Source organism: Ursus maritimus, unplaced genomic scaffold, assembly GCF_017311325.1.
Source record: "Ursus maritimus isolate PB19 unplaced genomic scaffold, ASM1731132v1 scaffold_19, whole genome shotgun sequence".
In the NCBI taxonomy this organism is placed as follows: Eukaryota; Metazoa; Chordata; class Mammalia; order Carnivora; family Ursidae; genus Ursus; species Ursus maritimus.
Window position 1 is genome coordinate 33,219,032 of NW_024424341.1, and position 19,418 is coordinate 33,238,449.

Sequence of the window (19,418 nt, forward strand, 5' to 3'; positions counted from 1 at the left end):
AGACTTCTCAGACTGCAAATATGTTCCTATGCCTGGAAAATCTGCAGGAGCAGGGACAGAACTTGCAGCGTGGCCCAAAGTAATGTATAGACAGCGCCTTCACTCATGATGCTTCAGTGGAAATCTGCAGAACATTCTCTGGGAATGGCTTCTCTGACACCTTGTGTCCCAAACTCTGGAGGGTGCCTACTGGGGGAAGCACTCCAAATTTGGTGGAGCTGGAGCCTCCCCTAGGATTTGGTGATGATGCGCACGACGCAGTTTCTGACCCCGAGGGCACTCCTGGCTACGGGGCCATACCGTATGCACCCCCACCCGTCCCCATGAAGCTGCTCACCCGCCCTCGTTCCTTCCAGCACAGTGGAACTACTGAGGGAACTTCAAAGCCAAAAATGAGCTGGCCACACCCCCCGCTCACTGACTCGGAATCTTTTGGGGTTGTGAAGCAGCTGGGTTTTAGAAAAACTCCCTGTGGATTCTCTGTGCTGTTGGGGCTGAGAACCACTGGTTTGGGGGGCATCCCCCATTCCCTCTCCTGGTGTCGCTGCAGGCTCACGAATTAGGAACTTCCACTCCCTTTGAGCACTGGGAAGAGTTCCCTCTGCCACCACCCTCTCTACTCTGCCTAAGAGAAACGCACCTTCCTGATGAGATGGCAGATGTCTTAAATCCCACTGACCGAGTTTCTCAAGACATTAGCTAAGGCATTCAGTATCTCCTCAAATTTGGGACTTCTGGAAATCCAGCTAAGGCCTCTGCTGAAATTCGTAAACCACATGATGGCTATGGCCAAGGCTTTCCTCAGGCCCCAGAGATGGGTGCCCCATCTCTGAAGGTCTCACAAATGAAGGAAGCTTACTGGGGACCCTGTGGCTCCCCTTGCCATGTGACGAGGCAGCTGCTAAAAGGCACAGCTGAGCCTGAGCAGAGAATAACGGCGGCGGACATGGCCAGCGCTGTCTGTAGCCGGGAAGCTTGGGAGCAGCGGGCAACCACAATGCCTTTTCTAGTAACAGCATTTGGTCTTTTTGTGTCTCTTGGGGCAAGAATTCTGCAACAGGAAGCACACATGTGTTTTGGAGCATTCTCCACTGGATGCTTCACCCTGAAGAGGGGACTTGGAACTCCACCTGTGACAGCATCCCCATGTCATCTCTTGGAGACAGCATCCAGTGGAAGGCTCCCACAGCCACATGACAATCAGCAGCCATGTAATGCTGCCAGGCACAGTGAGACTGGAGGCCCCAGAAAATCCCTCACATGAGGTCCGAGGCTCCATGACACCACATGGAGAAGTGTTCTTTCCAAGAGACCAGGTGGCATTACCATACTGTGACTCTTGCTGGAGCTTGGAGCAAGGTGCAGCAGCAAGCCTTACCCCTTCGCAGGGTGCAGGCTGAGTGACAGCATTGCTGGAAATAACACACACTTGCTCTTGATAAATCTAGAAGTAATGGGGAAATAACTACCCTCCAGGGTCCTTAAAGAGATACAGATTGTTGGGATCAGATGTCAGCCCCAGGATCCCAACTTTTGTCCCAAAGGCAACATGAGTGGGGGAAGCACTCCTCATGCCACTGGGTCTGCAAATGCACAGGGGTCCCTGTGCCCAGGGTACCCCTCCATCCTCTCCCCAGGGCTGAGCCATATCAGCTTCAGGACACAGGAACACCCAGAAAAATCAATGATTTCACCATCAGGCAGAGGGAGGGAGTAGCATAGATAACACATGGGTATTACCAGACGCTGGGCTTAATATAAAGAAAGAAAATTTCTTTTTGATCAAAAGAATAAAGTGGGATCTAACCTAGAGAACAAAGACACCCTTAATTTTGGCACAAAAATACAGGATGCCCAATTAAAATCCCAATTTCAGATATACAACAAATGATTTTTTTAGTATAAGTATATCCCAAATATTGCATGGGATATACTTATTATAAAAATTCTTTGTTGTGTGAAATACAAATTTAACTAAGCAGGCTGTATTTTTATGTGCTACATCTGGCAAGAAGGAGGCAGTTCCCAAGGTGTCCAAACACGAGCAGAGCTCACCTGATGGCTTCTGCAATCCGGGTACTCTCCTTTCTCCGGTCACTGGACAACCGGCCAATTAGGTAGGAGTAATCTAGGCCGCTGCAGAACACGCTGCCCACTGCACTGAGAAGCAGCAGTTTGCTGTCATCTGTGGCCGCGTTGCACAGCGCTCGCCGGACCTCCTTCATAATCTGCGGGCAGAGACGGATTTGTGGGGATGGTAAGTGTCTACCTATACACCAGGGGCTTCCAGACCTTGAGCCCGCCAGAGGCCTCACCCTTGAGGGCAGAGCTGAGTGCATCTTCTCTTCCTGTGCAGGAAGACTCTGCTGAATACAAGCCACATCCAGACTAAGCAAAGAAACACCAAAACCAGAGCTGCCCTGCAGCAACCCCCAAGCAGGCAGAGTGCTGAGAAGGTGGCAGTGGGGTCACTGGCCTCAGACTTGGAAGCCTGGCTTAGAGCCATGTAATCCCTGGGAAATCTCTGTAAATCTTCTTCCAGCATTTGCATGTTTAGCCCTTTTCAAGGTGTGAGAAAAAAATTCCTGTGCACAGCCCAGGTAAGTTATGCTAGCCTTCTCTAGAAGGCCAGGTTTAGTTATACTCTTGCTCATCCTTAATTCAACTAAGACTTTTGCATGGCTCACGGGTAGCACGTGGGAAGTGGGCTTTGGCATCACAGCTCCCAAAATTTTCAAGGTGCCAAGGAAGACAACCATCAGACACAGATTCTGTATCCAGCTAAACTATCATCCAAAAGCAAGGGTAAAAATCAGGCATTTTCAGCAAAAGAACATTTACCACTCTTAGACCCTCACTGAGAGAATTTAAAAAGGATGCACTTCAGAAAGAAGGAAACTATATTCAGAAAGAAAAACAGACATGCAAGGAATAACAGCCAACAAAGAAATGTGGTGAATGTGCTGATAAATCAATATAAGAATGACTATAAAATCATCAGACTGATATTGACCAACTGAGGCTGAGGGTTTGCACAAGGGTAGAACTGGGGTCCAGGCGGTAATTAGCGCGTCAGATGAGAGAAGGAATGACGACCGCATGCCAAGCTTCTAGGTCTGGGCGTGGCGGAGAGGTGAGGATGACGTTTAGGCTTCACTATGTGTGCAGAACTTAGGGACAACTTCTTAAAAGTACATGGATTACAATGAATGGGGAAGGGGTTAAAATAAAGAAAGCTCAATCACTCAGTCCAACAGAAGTGAGGGAAGGAGGGAAAAATAAGTGAGTAATTGCAAAAAAGGCACGGTAAGAGAAAACAAGGCATGCACTTGCCTGGGTGGAGCTGAGAGTCCAACTGGGGAGACAATAAGTGAATAGGCTTTTAAGGGATCATTATTAATTTTTCAATAGGCATAATCATAGGGTACAATGGGAAAATATTATGGGAGCCATGTTCTCAAAATTATACTTTTTAAAGAACCCATTTATTAAGCACTTGGAGGTGCCACGATTGTAACAGGTAATTTCCACGTATTTTACTCCAAAAAAAATCCCATCTAGGAGGGAATGGTATCCCAAACTTGCGGGTAAAGCAAGGGAGACTCAGAGAAATGGCATGAAGCTACCCAAGGTCAGCAACAAGAGGCAGAACCACGGTACAAACCTCACCCCCAAATCCCTTCTCTTTCTACCACTCCATGTTGTAGGGTGACTTAAATAATTGGGTGAATTTTAGTGGGGAAAAAAAAATAGGGCTGAATGTCAGTTCAAATGGAGACTCTCCTAGCCTGTGATCTGTGAGGATGGGAGAGGCACTTTCCATTCTAACAGGGTGTCAGCCACAGATTCATTTTGAACATCAAAAAAGCAAAGAGGCCACTATCTCGTGGGTCCTTTAATCCATCTGCCTCCAGAAATAGACACACTCTGAACAATCCACAGACTCTATTTCTCTGAGAGGCAAATAAAAGAAAACCGCGCTGTAAAGACGTGAGCTGCCATTCCGCACACGACTCAGACAGTGGCCTCTCTCTCTGAGGTCACATTTACTTGTCAATTAGTAAAGACAAAATCAAACAAAACAGCCACCTCCTTTATGAATTAAATGGAAAGTAAATTTGTGTTTCACTCGTGCGAGAAAAGTACAAACTATATATTTTTTAATTTAAAGAATGTTTTATCTAGTTAGTATAGCATTCCTTTGCCTTTCTCGTGTCGATAAGCCAATTTGGACTGATGGCTGAAGTTCTATCTCCTTGAAGGACCCCAAATGGTATAACGTACCCGGTTTGTTTCAAGTAAAACATTCTAAAATGATGACTCCCTTGCTCCCTTAAACTTGTCTGCTGCGCCCACATAGCTACCTCTGGATGGTGACTTGCTAGGCTGTAACTGACCAGTGCCCTCACAGGCTCCCGGGTAATGCCTCTGCAACAAACGGTCCAAGACTGCTATGCATTTTGAAGCCCTCAATATGTTCTTGAGATTTACTGCCCTTGTTAGACACTTGCTGGCTGCCACTTGCTCCGGCTGTCAGCATCCACTAGAGAAAGCACAGACCCCCTGCTACTTCTACCTTCGGATCTGCCATGGCTTGGAACCAGATCACCAAATTCATTAGAAGTGGGTTGAAAGGGAGAGTAGACCAGAGTCCCTCTCTCTACTTCATCTTTACTTGCTGAAATCAGTCACCCAGGGCCCATCTCACCTATGACCACCTTCATGAACGCTTTCCCTAATATCCCTAATTAAATACAAACTCTTCCTTCTCCCAACATCACACATGTCCCTGCTACGATGCTTGTGACAAGCTCCCTTGTAGAATGTGAGCATCCTTGCCTCACCCTACCTCCTGCTTGCCAATGATCCCCTCCACGGGAGTCATACCCTTGTGGAAGCCCCTCCCCATGAGTGTAGACCAGACCTCGTGACTCACACCTAACCACAACGTACAGCAAGAGTGACAAGATGTCCCATCCAAGAGGAGATGGGATCCAAAAAGACAGAGCTTGTCTTGGTTGTCCTCTTTGCTCTCTCTCCTCCTTGGAGCTCTCAGTCTGGGGAAGCAGACCATGTCAGGAGGAGCCCATATGGACAGGGGAGCCATAGGACAGGGGACTCATGTCTCTGGCCAGTGAGAACCTGCCAGCAGTGACCTGGGTGAGCTTGGAAGAGGATCCTCTTCCACTGAGCCTTGTTGCAGCCCCAGGCAACAAGTCTTGACTACAGGCTTTGAGAGACAACAAGCCAGAAGCATCCAACTAAGCCATGGATTAGGATTCCTGACCCATAGAAACCGTGAAAGAACGTTCATGGTTTTAAGATTCTAAGTTTAGGGCAATTTGTTATTCAGGAATAGATAATACAATTCCTTAAAAGCTAAAACAGATGAGTAAAATCTGTATGACCCTTGTAACACCTAGTCCAGAACCTCACACATAAGAAAATTTAATAAATGTTTGTTGATTTGAATGAGTGGCACAGTATTTACCTCCTCAAAAAGTTTACAGCGTAATGGGGGGAACTAGACATTTAACAAATTATCACACAAATACATGTACATTAACAGTGGAGGGACACATAGTGCTGGGAAAGCTCCCGAGAGGGGGATATAACCTGGCCAGGGAGCTGAGGGGTGGGGAAGGATCCCGTGGAAATGGTGGTTGAGCTGAGACCTGAATGAAGTACAAGGCCACTAGGCAAGGATGTTTCAGTCAGAAGTACAGGTATATGCAAAGGCCCTGGCGCAGGTGTGAGCATGAAAGAAAGCCAGGCTGACTGAAGTGCAGGAGACGAGAAGGGGGACGTGTGGTACGAGGCAAGGAGGCTTGCAGAAGTGGCAGGTCAGAACACACCAGACTCGCTGGCCACATGAATGGTTTTGATTCTTAATCAGAGCGACTAAGAATCACTGACGTGTTTAAAGTACGTGTGCACACGTGTGTGCGTGTGTGTGTGTTTGTGTGTGTAGAAGGGGTGACTTGATCAGATTTGCATTCCCGGCAGATCACTATGCCCACATTGAGGAGAATGGATTACAGGGTAGGAAAGATGAAAGAGTATGCTTGTTAGCGGGTTATTACAACAATCCAGACAGAATATATGGTCCTGATGGAAACAGAAGAAGGCCTATTAGTGGGCTATTCAAGGATTAAAGTTAATAGGCCTCGGGGGTGGTTGGATATGGTGGGTATGATCAAGAGGGTGTGCGGTGTGACTCCCACATGTCTGGTGTGCTCCCTTGGACAGTGGTGGTGTGGTTCACTGAGGCTGGGAGCACTGCAGAAAACTGGGAGTTGAGAGAGGGCTTGGGGTCTTCTTTTTTTTTTTTAATATTTTTTTTATTATATTATGTTAGTCACCATACAGTACATCCCTGGTTTTTGATGAAAAGTTCGACGATTCATTAGTTGCGTATAACACCCAGTGCTCCTAATGGGGAAGTGGATGGGCTTTTAATCACCAACACTTTGGACAATCTATTTTGCTGGTTCTTTCCTAAAGGCGCATTTTCATCATTTTCCTGGTTCTTTGCTATATTCCAGACAGGAGCAATATTACAACATACCCGCTAGCCTCAGAATCTAGTTAACACACCCCATAATGTATGAATTTCTGCCCATGAGGCCAATCCAACCAATGTCCCACATACAAGTAGAAAAAGAAATTCAATTAAGACACGCGGGGCGGCCTCGTCCCAGTTGCTCCATGAATAAGTAAGACTGGGTCTGCTGGAGGCCATTGAATCACCTCTGCTTCATCTTAACAATGATGGGAACGTCTACCGGACACTTCCTGTGTGCCAGGCATTCTGCGAGCCTCTTTGCGGACATTATCTCTAATCCCACGAGCAAGATATACTGTAACTTCTATAGATGAGGAAGCTCAAAGAGGCAAGTGACTTCCCAAGGCAAGCTAGTGGAGGCAGGATTTGAACCTAGCCCACTAGACTCCAAAATCTATATTCCTCTGCTAACACCTCTTCTTTTCACTGGGATATTTCTTTCAGGCTACTTTACCCAGTTGGCCAGCTTACCTATAGAGTCAATCCACTTTGGGTGTTGAGATGGCTAAAAACACCAGATCAATATTTTTTTCCATTTTCCTCCTGTTCTGTTACTGACAGACACCAATTAGCAATGGAACCCCTAACTCACCAAGCCCTCATCTCAGGAGTTGAGAACCTGCGCACCTGACACCAGTTGGAGGCCTCGCATCTTCCATGGTGAGTAGGCAAGGGTTAACACATAAAGCTATCCAAAGAGACAGGATGAATTGGGGGACTCCACGTTTATTCGACTTGTTGAAGGAAATGCTGTGCCTTTTAAAAGCGTGCTTTTAGGGGGCGCCTAGGTGGCACAGCGGTTAAGCGTCTGCCTTCGGCTCAGGGCGTGATCCTGGCGTTATGGGATCGAGTCCCACATCAGGCTCCTCCGCTAGGAGCCTGTTTCTTCCTTTCCCACTCCCCCTGCTTGTGTTCCCTCTCTCGCTGGCTGTCTCTATCTCTGTTGAATAAATAAATAAAATCTTTAAAAAAAAAAAAGCGTGCTTTTAAAAAGCAGTGAAGTAGACAAAAATCCAAGAAGAGTTGGTCTCGTGCAGATGTTTCACTATGAGCCTAAAATAATGAGGCTTCCAGGTGTATAAACATGTGAAGGGCAGCCTTGGGGGTAAACCACCGAGGTCTATGCAGCAGAGAACCCTGACATGGTTTCTGAAGGTACAAGAGAGAGACCCCAAAACACCATGCTTAGAGGAGGGGCAGCAGGTGACCAGCAGCTCCACAAACCGCAAAGGCTTTAGCTACATCTCTTGCCTTATGGCAATCGTTCCTGACTGTCGCACACAGAGTCCCTTGACGGAACTAGAGTTAATGTAAATCGTAATGATCAGACATGTGATTACGAGTTTGAGGACACAGCACCTCCTCCCCCACCCACGTGCTGGGCCTCCCCGAGCATACCGGATACACTGGGTAATGCCAGACCACCCTGCTGAGCCCAGTCTGGGCAGATGGCCACTCCCCGAATGTGTCCCTGTGGTTAACACACCCCTGTGGTTAAGCCTTGTGTCTTCACTACTGCTGTAGAATCAGATTGTGGGGTATCACAGGACAGGGAAAGGGAGGTGGGGACTTCGCTGTCTTCCATGGGCCAGGCACTGGGCTGAGTGCGAGAAACAATATGGTGGGCACGAGTGGCAAGGGTCCTGCCCCCTGAAGCCGATGGGACGCTAGGCCTAAGTTCTCTAAACCTTCATTGTCTCATCTGTAAGAGGTGGATCGTAAGAATCCTACAACAGGAACGTCCTGGGATAAGCAGAAGATACAAAGCACAAAGAGCCGCTGATAGCTGGCTGGGTCACAGTTTTTGTCATTTACCACTCCGTCGCCCTGTGGCAGGTCGGTCTAGTTGGAGAGGGCTTCTTGGATGAGTCTTTTCCCACATTTGCACCACTAAGAAGCTCTTTAAAAATAGGGGCGCCTGGGTGGCACAGCGGTTAAGTGCCTGCCTTCGGCTCAGGGCATGATCCCGGCGTTCTGGGATCGAGCCCCACATCAGGCTCCTCCACTATGAGCCTGCTTCTTCCTCTCCCACTCCCCCTGCTTGTGTTGCCTCTCTTGCTGGCTATCTCTGTTAAATAAATAAATAAATAAAATCTTTAAAAATAAATAAATAAATAAAATAAAAATATTACTCATTTCTTCATTGCTCCCCCTCAGTACCCCAGATTGTAAATGGTGCTGTCTACGAAACGGCATTAAGTATTCATTGTCTCCCTGTTGTGTTCACCTAAAATATAAGCACGATTAAGCATTAAAAAGGAAAGGTGGAAAAGACAGGTAAAATGGACTTCATCAAAATTTTAAACATCATACATCCAAGGACGCCATCAAGGAAGTAACAAGTCACAGAATGAAAGTGTATTTTCAAATCATACGTCTGATAGAGAAGTCTTAAAACTCAACGGTTAAAAACAATTTTAATAGGCAAAAGAAGTGAATAGACATTTCTCCAAAGGAAACAGAGGGACAGCCAATAAACTCATGAAAAGATGCCCAACATCATTAGTCATCAGGAAAATGCACATCAAAACCATGGTGAAATGCCACCTCACACCTACTCCAACAGCTACAATAACAAGAACAGATAATAACAAGTGTCGACAAGGACAGAGACACTAGAGCCCTCATACATGGCCAGGGGGAATGGAAAATGGCACAGCTGCTGTGAAAAACAGTCCCACAGCTCCTCAAAAACTGAAATACAGAGTCACCATATGACCCAGCAGTTCCACAAGGAGGAATAGAGCCAAGAGCACTGAAAACGTGTTCACACAGAAATTCACGCACAAACGTTTGCAGCGATATTCGTCATAACACAGTAGTCAAAGACGGAACCAAGACAAATGCCCATCACTGAACGACTGATAGACAAAATGTGGCATATCCATACAAGGAAAGGAAGGAAGCATGGACGTGTGCTACCCCATGGATGAACCTTGAAAACATCATGTTCGGTGGAAGGAGCTGGTCACAGACCACATACAATACACTTCTATTTAGACAAAATGTCCAGAATGGGCAAATGTGTAGAGACAAAGTAGATCTGTGGTTGCTGGGGTCTCAGCAAGGGAAAAGGGGGAGGGGATGGCAATGGGCATGGGGTTTCCTTTGGGGGTGATGGAAATGTGCTGGAACGAGATCGTGGTGATAGTTACATGACCTTGTGTACCTCAAAACGGTACGTTAAAAGGGTGATATGTATGGTAGGTGAATTCTGTCTCAATTGAAAAAAAAAGCGGATTCCTTCCAAAGCAAGGAAATTTGGCATGCTTGCAAAAGCCCAAGATACGGTGTTTGGGGTCTGGGGCTGCCCTCTGACTAATTCTGAGACCCAGATCGGTTTTCTGAATCTCTCCATTTACTGGGGTCTTCCTCTGTAAAATGGGATAGTATCATCACCTGGTCATAAAGATCAAATGGAGAATGTATATGAAGTGATTAGCACGTGTGTCCCAGAGTCAAGTCTGCATGTGTGTTGGCTATTGTCATTGGCTCCTGATGCAACAAAGAGAAAGCCAGCGCCCCCTTCCAAGTGAGAAGTCCTCCCCAGCCAGACCCTCCCTGCAGGTGCCCCATCTCTCACCTCGGGGGTCAGTGCGTTGTTGTCCGAGGTCTGGCTGGACAGCAGGATGTGTGTGAACCCCTCTTCCTTCCGCACGACAATGTCCCGAAACCTACAGTTGCTTTCGTTCTGTCGGACGCTGTACCTGAGCCTCTTGTCAAAGACATAGTCCTTCTCTGCTTCCAGCTTCCTCTTCACAGGGCTGTGCAGGTTTAATCCCCCGTTGGTCAAAGCAGAACCTTCCAAAATCAGACAACCAAAGTGAGAAGCTGACACAGAACAGCCACACGAGAGGGTGATCACAGAACGTTCAGACTGGATGTGGCTGGGACCTCCGTGCACCCTCTGTTCTTAGGTGGAGAAGGGCCCAGGACTTAACTGCTTCATCTCCAAATCTGAGCTAGGACAGAGAGTGCTCTCTGCGGAGGGCCCCATAGGACCCTCAATCCCCCTCCCACACTTCCACCGGGGAGCCTCCGCCTCGGCTCATGTGCGTTCAGCAGCAAGGAACCCGCTACTCTGAAAACTGATGGCCACAAAACAAAACCAACCAACCAACCAACCAAAACACTGCAGCTTTATTCATAATCACCAAAACCCAGAAGCAACAAATATGTCTTTTGCCAGGGGAATGAATAAACAAACAGGTCCGTTCATATCGTGGAATATTATTCAGCTATACAAAGAAATTCGTTATCAAGCCACGAACGTACACAAGTGCAAGTGCAAGAGGCCAGTGTGAAGGGCTACGCCTGGCACAATTCTAACTACACACGATCAGTCAAAAGATCAGGTTTCCAGGGATCGGATAGAAGTGGACTTGAAACGTGAAATACAGGGGATTTTGAGGGCCGTGAAACAACTCTACAGGAGACCACGATGGGGAGTGTGAGACATTAAGCATCTGCCAAAACTCAAAGAACTTTGCTGCACAGACAGTGAAGCTTAAAGGATGCAAATTAAAATAAATAAATTTACGAGACTGGGGGACTCCAAGGAAGGCAAGAAGCATGTTATCAAAGAATCGAACTGTATGACCAATGTGTGAAACAACCTCACTGAAGAGGGTGGGAGGCCCTCAGCACCTCAGAAACTCTAGGAATGACCGGAGTCTATACAACTAAAGGCAAGACAGCCCATAGAGAAACCCTGTGCTGCAGCTGGCAAAGCCCATTCCCATGGGGGTGGGTGAGAGTTCAGAATTCTGACACTATTATCCACGTGTGCTGGAAGTGAACGGTTAAATGAATGGACGGCAGATGGATGGCAGAGAAGCAACGCTTCTCACCACTGGAGTGGGAGTTTACAGGTAAGTCAGGGGAGGGGGCGTTGAAGGGTCCGTGCGGCAGTGGGTTCAGAGTGGGAGACATCAGGATGAACTCATGCATCTATAACACAGATACAGAGTTACATTCGGACATAGTTACAGGTACGTGTGCATACACGTGTATTTCCTCCATCTGTCAGCTGAGAGGGCCCAGAACCATTGACACCCCAACAGCAGCGAGCACACCGAGGGCCCAGACGTTGGTTTCTGATACCATTCTCAGTAAAAGGAACCAGGACTCCCTGAAGAAAAGGCGGATTCCAGGTCTGGGGCAGGAAACACACAAGATAAGCTTGTGGTGGCAGAAAGGAAGGAAGTAGTAAAAAAATAAAAAATAATCTCTGCAGTGAAAAGAAATGTCAAAAGGACAGAGGAGACAACTGAAAGAGCTCCCAATGGCCAAAGGTTGAACAACGTGAGCAACACAATAGACTAGAATTGCGTTATAACTGAAAATATAAAATCAATACCTGTGAGTCCATACTGATGTCAGTAAATGATCAAATTCATAAATAAAAGGGGGAAAAGAATGCAGAAGAATTCCAGTTTCTGTAGATTCCCTGCCCGCAGGGAGGTGAAGCCTAAGTCCCCACTCGTTAAGTGTGGGCTGAGCCGGTGATTCCTTCCGCACAGCACAGCATGGAAAGTTGGGGGGCGGGGGTCGTAACTGGGTGGTGGAGAAACCCGACTGGGGCAGATGGAGAAGCCAAAGCCCCCTCAGCCAGGTGACAGGGACCAACATCAACAGTGATGAGTCACAGTAATGGTGTGTGCCCTCAACACGATGTGTGGTCTTCCTCCCAAAAACCTACAACCCCAGTCTAGGCCTGAGAAAAAGATCAAACAAATCCAAATCCAGGGGCACTCTACAAAATAGTTCATCAGTACATTTCAAAACGGTCAAGGTCATCGAAAACCAGGAAAGTAGGAGAGACTGCCAAAGCCAGAGGAGCCTAAAGAGACATGACAACTCACTGAAATGTGAGATCCTGGATGGGATGCTAGAACAGCCATTAAGCAAAAACTAAGGAAACCTGAATAAAGTTAAGGGCTTTGGTTAATGACAACGTATCATGATTGGTTCATCAACTGTAGCAAATGCACCACTCTAAACATAAGATGTTAATAACAGGAGGGAGCAGATTATGGCATATAGAGAAATTCCCTGGATGACCTTCCCAGTATTTCTGTAAGCCTAAAACTGTTTTAAAAAGTGAAGTTCTTTTTATTTTAAAATTAAGTGAATAATAATTTTTTTTTAAGACCCCACAAAACAGTTCTCAGGCAATTCCGACATGCAGGCAGGTCCGAGAACCTGGACCAGTGGTTTTTACACTTGAATGTACATCAGGATCACCTGGAGAACTGTTAAAAAAATCCACCTGCTGGGCCCCACCCCAAACTGCTGCTACTGCTTCAGCAACCAGGCTCTGAGAGCCAGGGTCCAGACAAACCAGGGGGTCATCCAACACCAGGCGCCTCCCTGAACCCCAGGTGAGCCCTCTTCGTGAATGCTGGTGAAGGTCTGAAGATCTTGTTGAGTGTCCCCATTTCTGCTGCGGGTGGTGGGTGACTACCCCATGCAGAATGGAGCTGCAGGGAGGTAGGAGGAGGGGGTACAAGGAAACACAGAGAGGACTTACTACCTATTAGAGCCTTTCATTTAGTTTAGAGCAGGGATGCTGGAACCCAACCAGAAGCTTGGGAAGCCCAAGGGAAGCCTGAAACCCAACCTGCCCCCTAGATGGGAAAATTACTGTGTGGACAGAGTGAACACGCCCTGTTGGCTGATCCTCTGAGAACAGGTTATAAGCATCAAGAAAGAGGACACAGTAAGCAATGAATGAATGGTGGCTCCTACTTGCTTTATAATAACTATTGCCTGGCTCAGCACAAAAATATTCCGGCAATATTTTCCTGCATGAACCCTGTCTCCCCAGCAATACTGTAAGCATCTTAAGGGCAGGATCACTGTTAGACACAACATAGCCCAGCATAATACCTGTGCGCCAAGAAGTCCATGGGAATCATTCCTTGGCCCCTGGAGCCTTGAGTCACCCTGGGGGTGGACTCGGGTCCTCACTTAGCCTCGTGGGTCTCAGAATCTCAAGAACCGAGTCCAAGGCAGGGAAAAGGAAATGATTCCCCGGACAGACCCCTCCTCCTGCATGCTGGGTCCCCACCCAGGTGAGCACAGAGCCACAAAGTGGCACAGAAGCAGCAGGGCCTGTGTCGTCGGACAGCGTCCTTGAAGCCTCCTCCTTTCGTACTTTTCCATTACTCAAAGCAACTGGGCTTTGTCAAGCCCCATGATGCGGGTAAAATGATTCAATGAACTCCGGAAAGTAAACTCGAGCATTTAATTAAAAGGCTGGTGTAGAGGGAGCTGTTTCTTCAGGGTTAACCTCAAAACCTTCAGCTCTTCGGAAGCACTTCCTAATTGGAGCTGGCCGGGGTTTCTGCAGCAGCCCGGGCAGATCCGTGCCCTGGCCTTGCCGGCAGAGGTTAGGGCGTCGTAGAGCTGCTCTCGGAGGGCACTGGCTCTCGCCTGTGAGAAGTCAGAAGCTCGGGGCTTGTACACATCAGCGCCTTCCGGGTCTGGGAAAGCTTTGACCGAAATCCTCCTGCCCCCTCCCCCAACCAAGTCAAGGTACTAATTAACAATTTAATGAGAGAGGAGGACAGGAGGCTTACCTTTTGTGAACAGTTCTACAGGTTGTCTACAAATTTCTCAACAGTCCTACGAAACTGCCTGTCTCTGTCTATTTTGCAGGTAAGGAAAAATGAATAACTGGCTGGAAGTCACAAAGATTTTAAATGGTGGGACTTGGGTTGGAGTCAGCTCTCCCTCATTTTATTTATTCATTTGAAATATGATTATCTATCACCTCCTATGGGCCGGCTGGATGCTAGGTGATGGAGATCCAACAAAAATCAGAGAACTAAGGTCCCTGCCCTCACAGACTATGCTTCGGGTCAAGGAGATCAAAAGTCAATAAGTAAACTATTACCTAAAATTGGGACAGATGAGAAAATATCGAGGGATGTGACAGAGAACAACGGGAGTGGGGTGTCTCTGAATTCAAAGCCTGTGCTCCTTCTGCAAGAGCACAGGATAAAGCAGCCCGCAAAGGACCATCTGACCCCATAAACCACAAAACTACCTGAGGAAAACAGACGGGTTTATTCTCTCTCAGGACCCTGGGCTCCCACCTCTGATGGTGCCTTGCAGGGTGCACCATCTCTGGGCCCACATGAGGAGGAGAGCCTCCTTGAGGGCCTGAATTCACATCTGCACCAAAGCAGCTAACATGGGCCCTGCATTTTAGGAGATTCCGAGCAAAGCTGCTCCCCAGAGCCCCTCAGCACCTCAGAGATACTGGCCTCACACCGAGCTGTCCTCAAGTCTCTCCCCCTCTGTGGCATTGTGCTTCCTGAGACTGTGGCAGGCTTACCGGGAAGACACCATGGGAAACAGAACATGCTGGAAGCATGGAAGCTGAGGGCTCTGCAGCCAGTCAGCGTGGAAATTCCAGCCCTGTGTTTGCTAACTGGGAGAAGCTTGGAAGCCACATGAGCTCTTGAGCATTAGTCTCCTTGATAACAAGATGGGGCTGACAGGACCTGCTTTTCAGGGTTGCTTTGAGTTCAGTTAAAGAACCAACAGGGGATTAGCAAGTGCCTAGCTCATCCTAGGCGCTCCACAAACGTTAGCTGAAGGACCCCAAGTCATTCCAAAAAAGAGGAATTAACTGGTGAGCCCTGCTCCTCCTCCCAGCCTCTAAGCCTGAGGCATAGACCCAGGCCAGGATGTGGCATTCCAGGCACAGAGAGGACTGACAGCCCTGTGAGTCCATAAATCAGGGGGAAACCCAAGAACGGGCCAGACTTCAGACCCCCACACTCCCTCTCATGAGCTACAAGCCTGGGCGGCTCACTCACCCACCTTCTGTGCCCCTATTACCCAAGTGTGATTCGGGAAAAAACATTCCTGCCTCACAGGATTGTTGCCAAGTAAAGGAAGTGATGGTGGCCGCATTCCTGGGACACAGAACAGTTTCCTTCCTTCTTTTCCCTTCAAACCTTCCCACATTCCTTCCTTCGAAGTAAGTACAAAGGAGTATCTGACGTTAAGAAAGTTCCATAAAATCACATTCTGACACAGCCCCTCTGCTCCAAACACGCGGAAGTGGCAGATAAATACTGGACTCACAAACAAGATAATCATCTCTGTGCGTGAGAGGCAGAATGTCGACACAAAGCACTACGTGGAGCGCTGGGCAGGAAGCACACTCAAGGGTGGCAGAGACCAGTGTCCCACACAACACAGGAGAGGGGACCCAGGCCCAGGGCTTGACCCTGGGGGGTGGCACGAGGCCCCCTCCGTGAAGGCAGGACAACAATAAGGAAACCACCTGCTGCCCACGGTCACAGCTTTGTTGGGAGCTCCGGGCCAGGTGGAGGCAAACACGAACTATCAGAGAGGGAGGCGGGGAGAGAAAGCAAACAAAATCAAAACACAACTTTCCTTCTTAACATGAGCCTGTTACACCAAAATTCCAAAACCTGAAGACATCTAAGGCTTAGAAACCTAGCCAACAAAATCAACACTTGTGACATGAATTACTCCAAAGAAGATAAAATGAGCATCATGGAACAATCTGACAAGGACTTTAAAACAGGAATGTTTCAAATGCTCAAAGTGACAGATACAAGAAAAAAAACACATTCATTGAAAATAAGAAGAAATTCTCAAAAACAGAAGGAAAAAAAATAAGGGTGGGGGTAAGGTAAAGAACAAATGAGAAGAAAAATGGCAAATGGGAGAAAAATATTTGCATATCACAGATAAAAGACTAAGATCCCCAAATTGTAAGAAGTTTTAAAGACAAGTCAGAAGGACCCACATTCCTCCTTTAACGAAGAGTAGTCAGAAGATATGGGCAGGCACCCACAAATATTACATGAAAATAGCCCTTAAGCACAAAACCTCAACCTTCTTTGATAATGCAAATTAAAACCCAAAATAATGGAGTAAGATTTAAAACTATACTGAGATACCATTTCTCACCCACCCGCTTGGCAAAAGTTCAAAATCCTGACGCTATGCTCTGCCAGAGAGGATGTGGGGAGTTGGGCATTCTCTTAATTGTGGGTGGAAGGCAAAATGGCATAACAGCAAGGAAGGGAATTTGGCAACACGTGACAGAACTGTTTATGCACTTACTCTCAAGCCAGCAACCCAATTCTAGAAATGTGACATCAACATAAACCTCTAACAGGACAAAAATATATGTGCCTACGATGACTCTTTACAGCACTCTATGCAATTGCAAAATATTGGAAACTATCCGAATACCCAAGCATGGGTTGGGGACATAAACTAGGTACAACCACACAATGGAATACTACGCAGCTATGAAAAGGAATGAGCACGGTCTCTGTGAGCTAACAGGGCGTCGTGTCCAAAATATATCTTCAAGTGGAGAGAGACAAGGTGCAAAAGTACTTTACGTTTGGTGTAAGAAAAAAACGGAAAGAGCTACATCTGTTTTTTTTTTTTTCCAGAAAGAAACACAGGAGGAATACACCAGAAGAAGATGAAACTGGTTATGCAAATACAAGTGGGCACAAGCAGTTGGCAGGGAGAATAGAGGAGAAGGGGAAGGGGAGAGATGACACTGTTCTCAGTGCATCTGTCTGTTTTAAGTGCTAGAAGTATATTAAAGCATGTCAAGAAAATAAAATCAGGGAGGATGAAGAAAAATAGACTGAATGCAAACAGAAAGAGAAGAATCTAATCTAATCCTATCATAAGCACAATGGGGGAGGGTAGAGAACCAATACAAGTAACCTTTGAAAGCAAAATTATGACTTACATACCCTCAAACAAACCCTGAACTTTCCCTAGTGGATTTGTTTTCATAGTGGTTGGCAGGGGGCAATTCCAGAATTATTTTATAGGCAGGATAGGGTTGAGCAAATAAGTAAATGTGTGATATTGTGGAGAGACAGGGTTCTCTCAATGGAATAAGGGTCAAACAAATACGGAATGGGGAAGGCGAGGAAGAAATCAGTGGGACTGGAATGGAAGAAATTTGGACTATAATAGGAAAAAATGGAATATGGATCATAGATTATTACATCAATGTTAAGTTTCTGAAATTTATAACTATACTGTGTTGGCTTAAGAGAGTATCCTTTTTCTTAGAAAATACCCATACTGAACGTTAAGGGGTAAAGAGGCAGGATATATGCAATCCGTACTGAAGTGGTTCAAAAAAGAATAATAATCTGTATATAACTTGTATAATCATTTATACATAACTTATGAGTGTGTATGTATATGAGTCTATATCTAAACATATATATGCACATACATATACATAAACATATGGAGAAAGAGAGGCCAAACATATAAAATGTTAAAAAAAAAAACCCAGTGAATGTGAAAAGAGCCTCTTGACAATGTTTTCTGTAAGTTTTAAATTACTTTAAAACAAAAAGTCAAATACACTTTAAAAAACAAATATCCTGCAAATAAGAATCAAACTAAAATTCCATTCATGGGATAGCTCGAAGAAAATAATATTTGAAGGGGTAATCACTGAGTATTTTCTAGAACTTAAAAAAAAAGGCAAGTTTTTAGTTTGAAAGAGCACTCTGGTTCTTAAGCAGACGAAGAAACAAATGATAGTGAAACTGCAGAATGCCACAGGTAAAGAGATCTTCAAATGTGGTCTGGAGGGGGAAAAAAAATCACATTATCACAAAGGGTTGACAGACTGATAGCAACAGGGACAGCACTGGCCTGGGAAGAAAAAAGAACTTCTGCCATTGGAATACTGGGAAAACAAGTGTCAACCAAGACTTTTATACCCAGCTAAAACAGCATTTAAAGGTCTGAGTAAATGGGCATTTTTCAGACACCCCAATGCCAACAGCATTTATCTACCAGAGTCTGAAGGAATTACAAAGAGAAACTTCACCATATAAAACAGTTAATTCAGAGGAAGACATAGGACTCAACAAACAAAGTTGGTCTTAAAAAATGTCAATAAATGATATTATGCAGCCACCAAAAAAAAAAAAAAAAAAAGAAAGAAAGAAATCTTGCCATTTGCAATTACGTGTTTGGAACTAGAGGGTATTATGCAAAGTGAAATAAGTCAGTCAGAGAAAGGCAATTATCATAAGATCTCACTGATATGTGGAATTTGAGAAACAAGGCAGAGGATCATAGGGGAAGAGAGGAAAAAATGAAACAAGATAAAACCAGAGAGGGAGATGAACCATAAGACACTCTTAATCTCAAGAAACAAACTGAGGGTTGCTGGAGTGAAGGGTGGTGGGAGGGATGGGGTACCTAGGTGATGGACATTGGAGAGGGTATGTGTGGTGGGGAGCTCTGTATATTGTGTAAGACTGATGAATCACAGACCTGTACCCCTGAAACAAATAATACATTATATGTTATTTTTTTAAAAGCCTAAATAAATAAATAAATAAAATACCTTCTGGATTCTAAAAAAAAAATTAAAAATAAAAATAAAAATAAAGTATAAAAAATTTCAATAAACGAAAAATTTTTTCAGAAATGTAATCACTCACTACAAAAATAATAAATACTATCTCTGGTGTTTAACAACATTGGGTGTTCAAAACAAAAACAAGATGTCCGATGAGAATTTAAGCCAAGTGGTGTCCTCCTTGCTATATTCAATAGGAGGACATCCTATTTGTTTGAAAAGATTCATAGTTCAGTATGTATGCTAAAATTTAAGAATACAAATATAATATGTGGCTGGCTTCTAAGTCAGCCCATTGTGAGGGAACCTATAAAATGTACAGTTCATTAACAAAGCTTCAAAACTTCAGGGAATGGGGATGAGAGAAGGAGCAGAGAAACAGAAGGCAAAATAAAAGAAAAAAATCCAAATATATTAAAAATTGCATTAATCTGA

General features: G+C 45.7%; 1 protein-coding gene across 1 annotated transcript in view; it reads right to left on the bottom strand.

Annotated features, from left to right (window-relative positions):
- The window catches only part of CDYL2 (chromodomain Y like 2), a 161,319-nt gene that overhangs the window by 12,178 nt on the left and 129,723 nt on the right, over nt 1-19,418 (bottom strand). Inside the window, exons 3-4 of the mRNA XM_040633629.1 lie at nt 10,149-10,366; nt 2,056-2,228 (exon numbers count right to left, since the gene is read on the bottom strand). Coding sequence (XP_040489563.1) covers nt 2,056-2,228; nt 10,149-10,366 — 391 coding nt within the window. The remainder of the gene's footprint in view (nt 1-2,055; nt 2,229-10,148; nt 10,367-19,418) is intronic.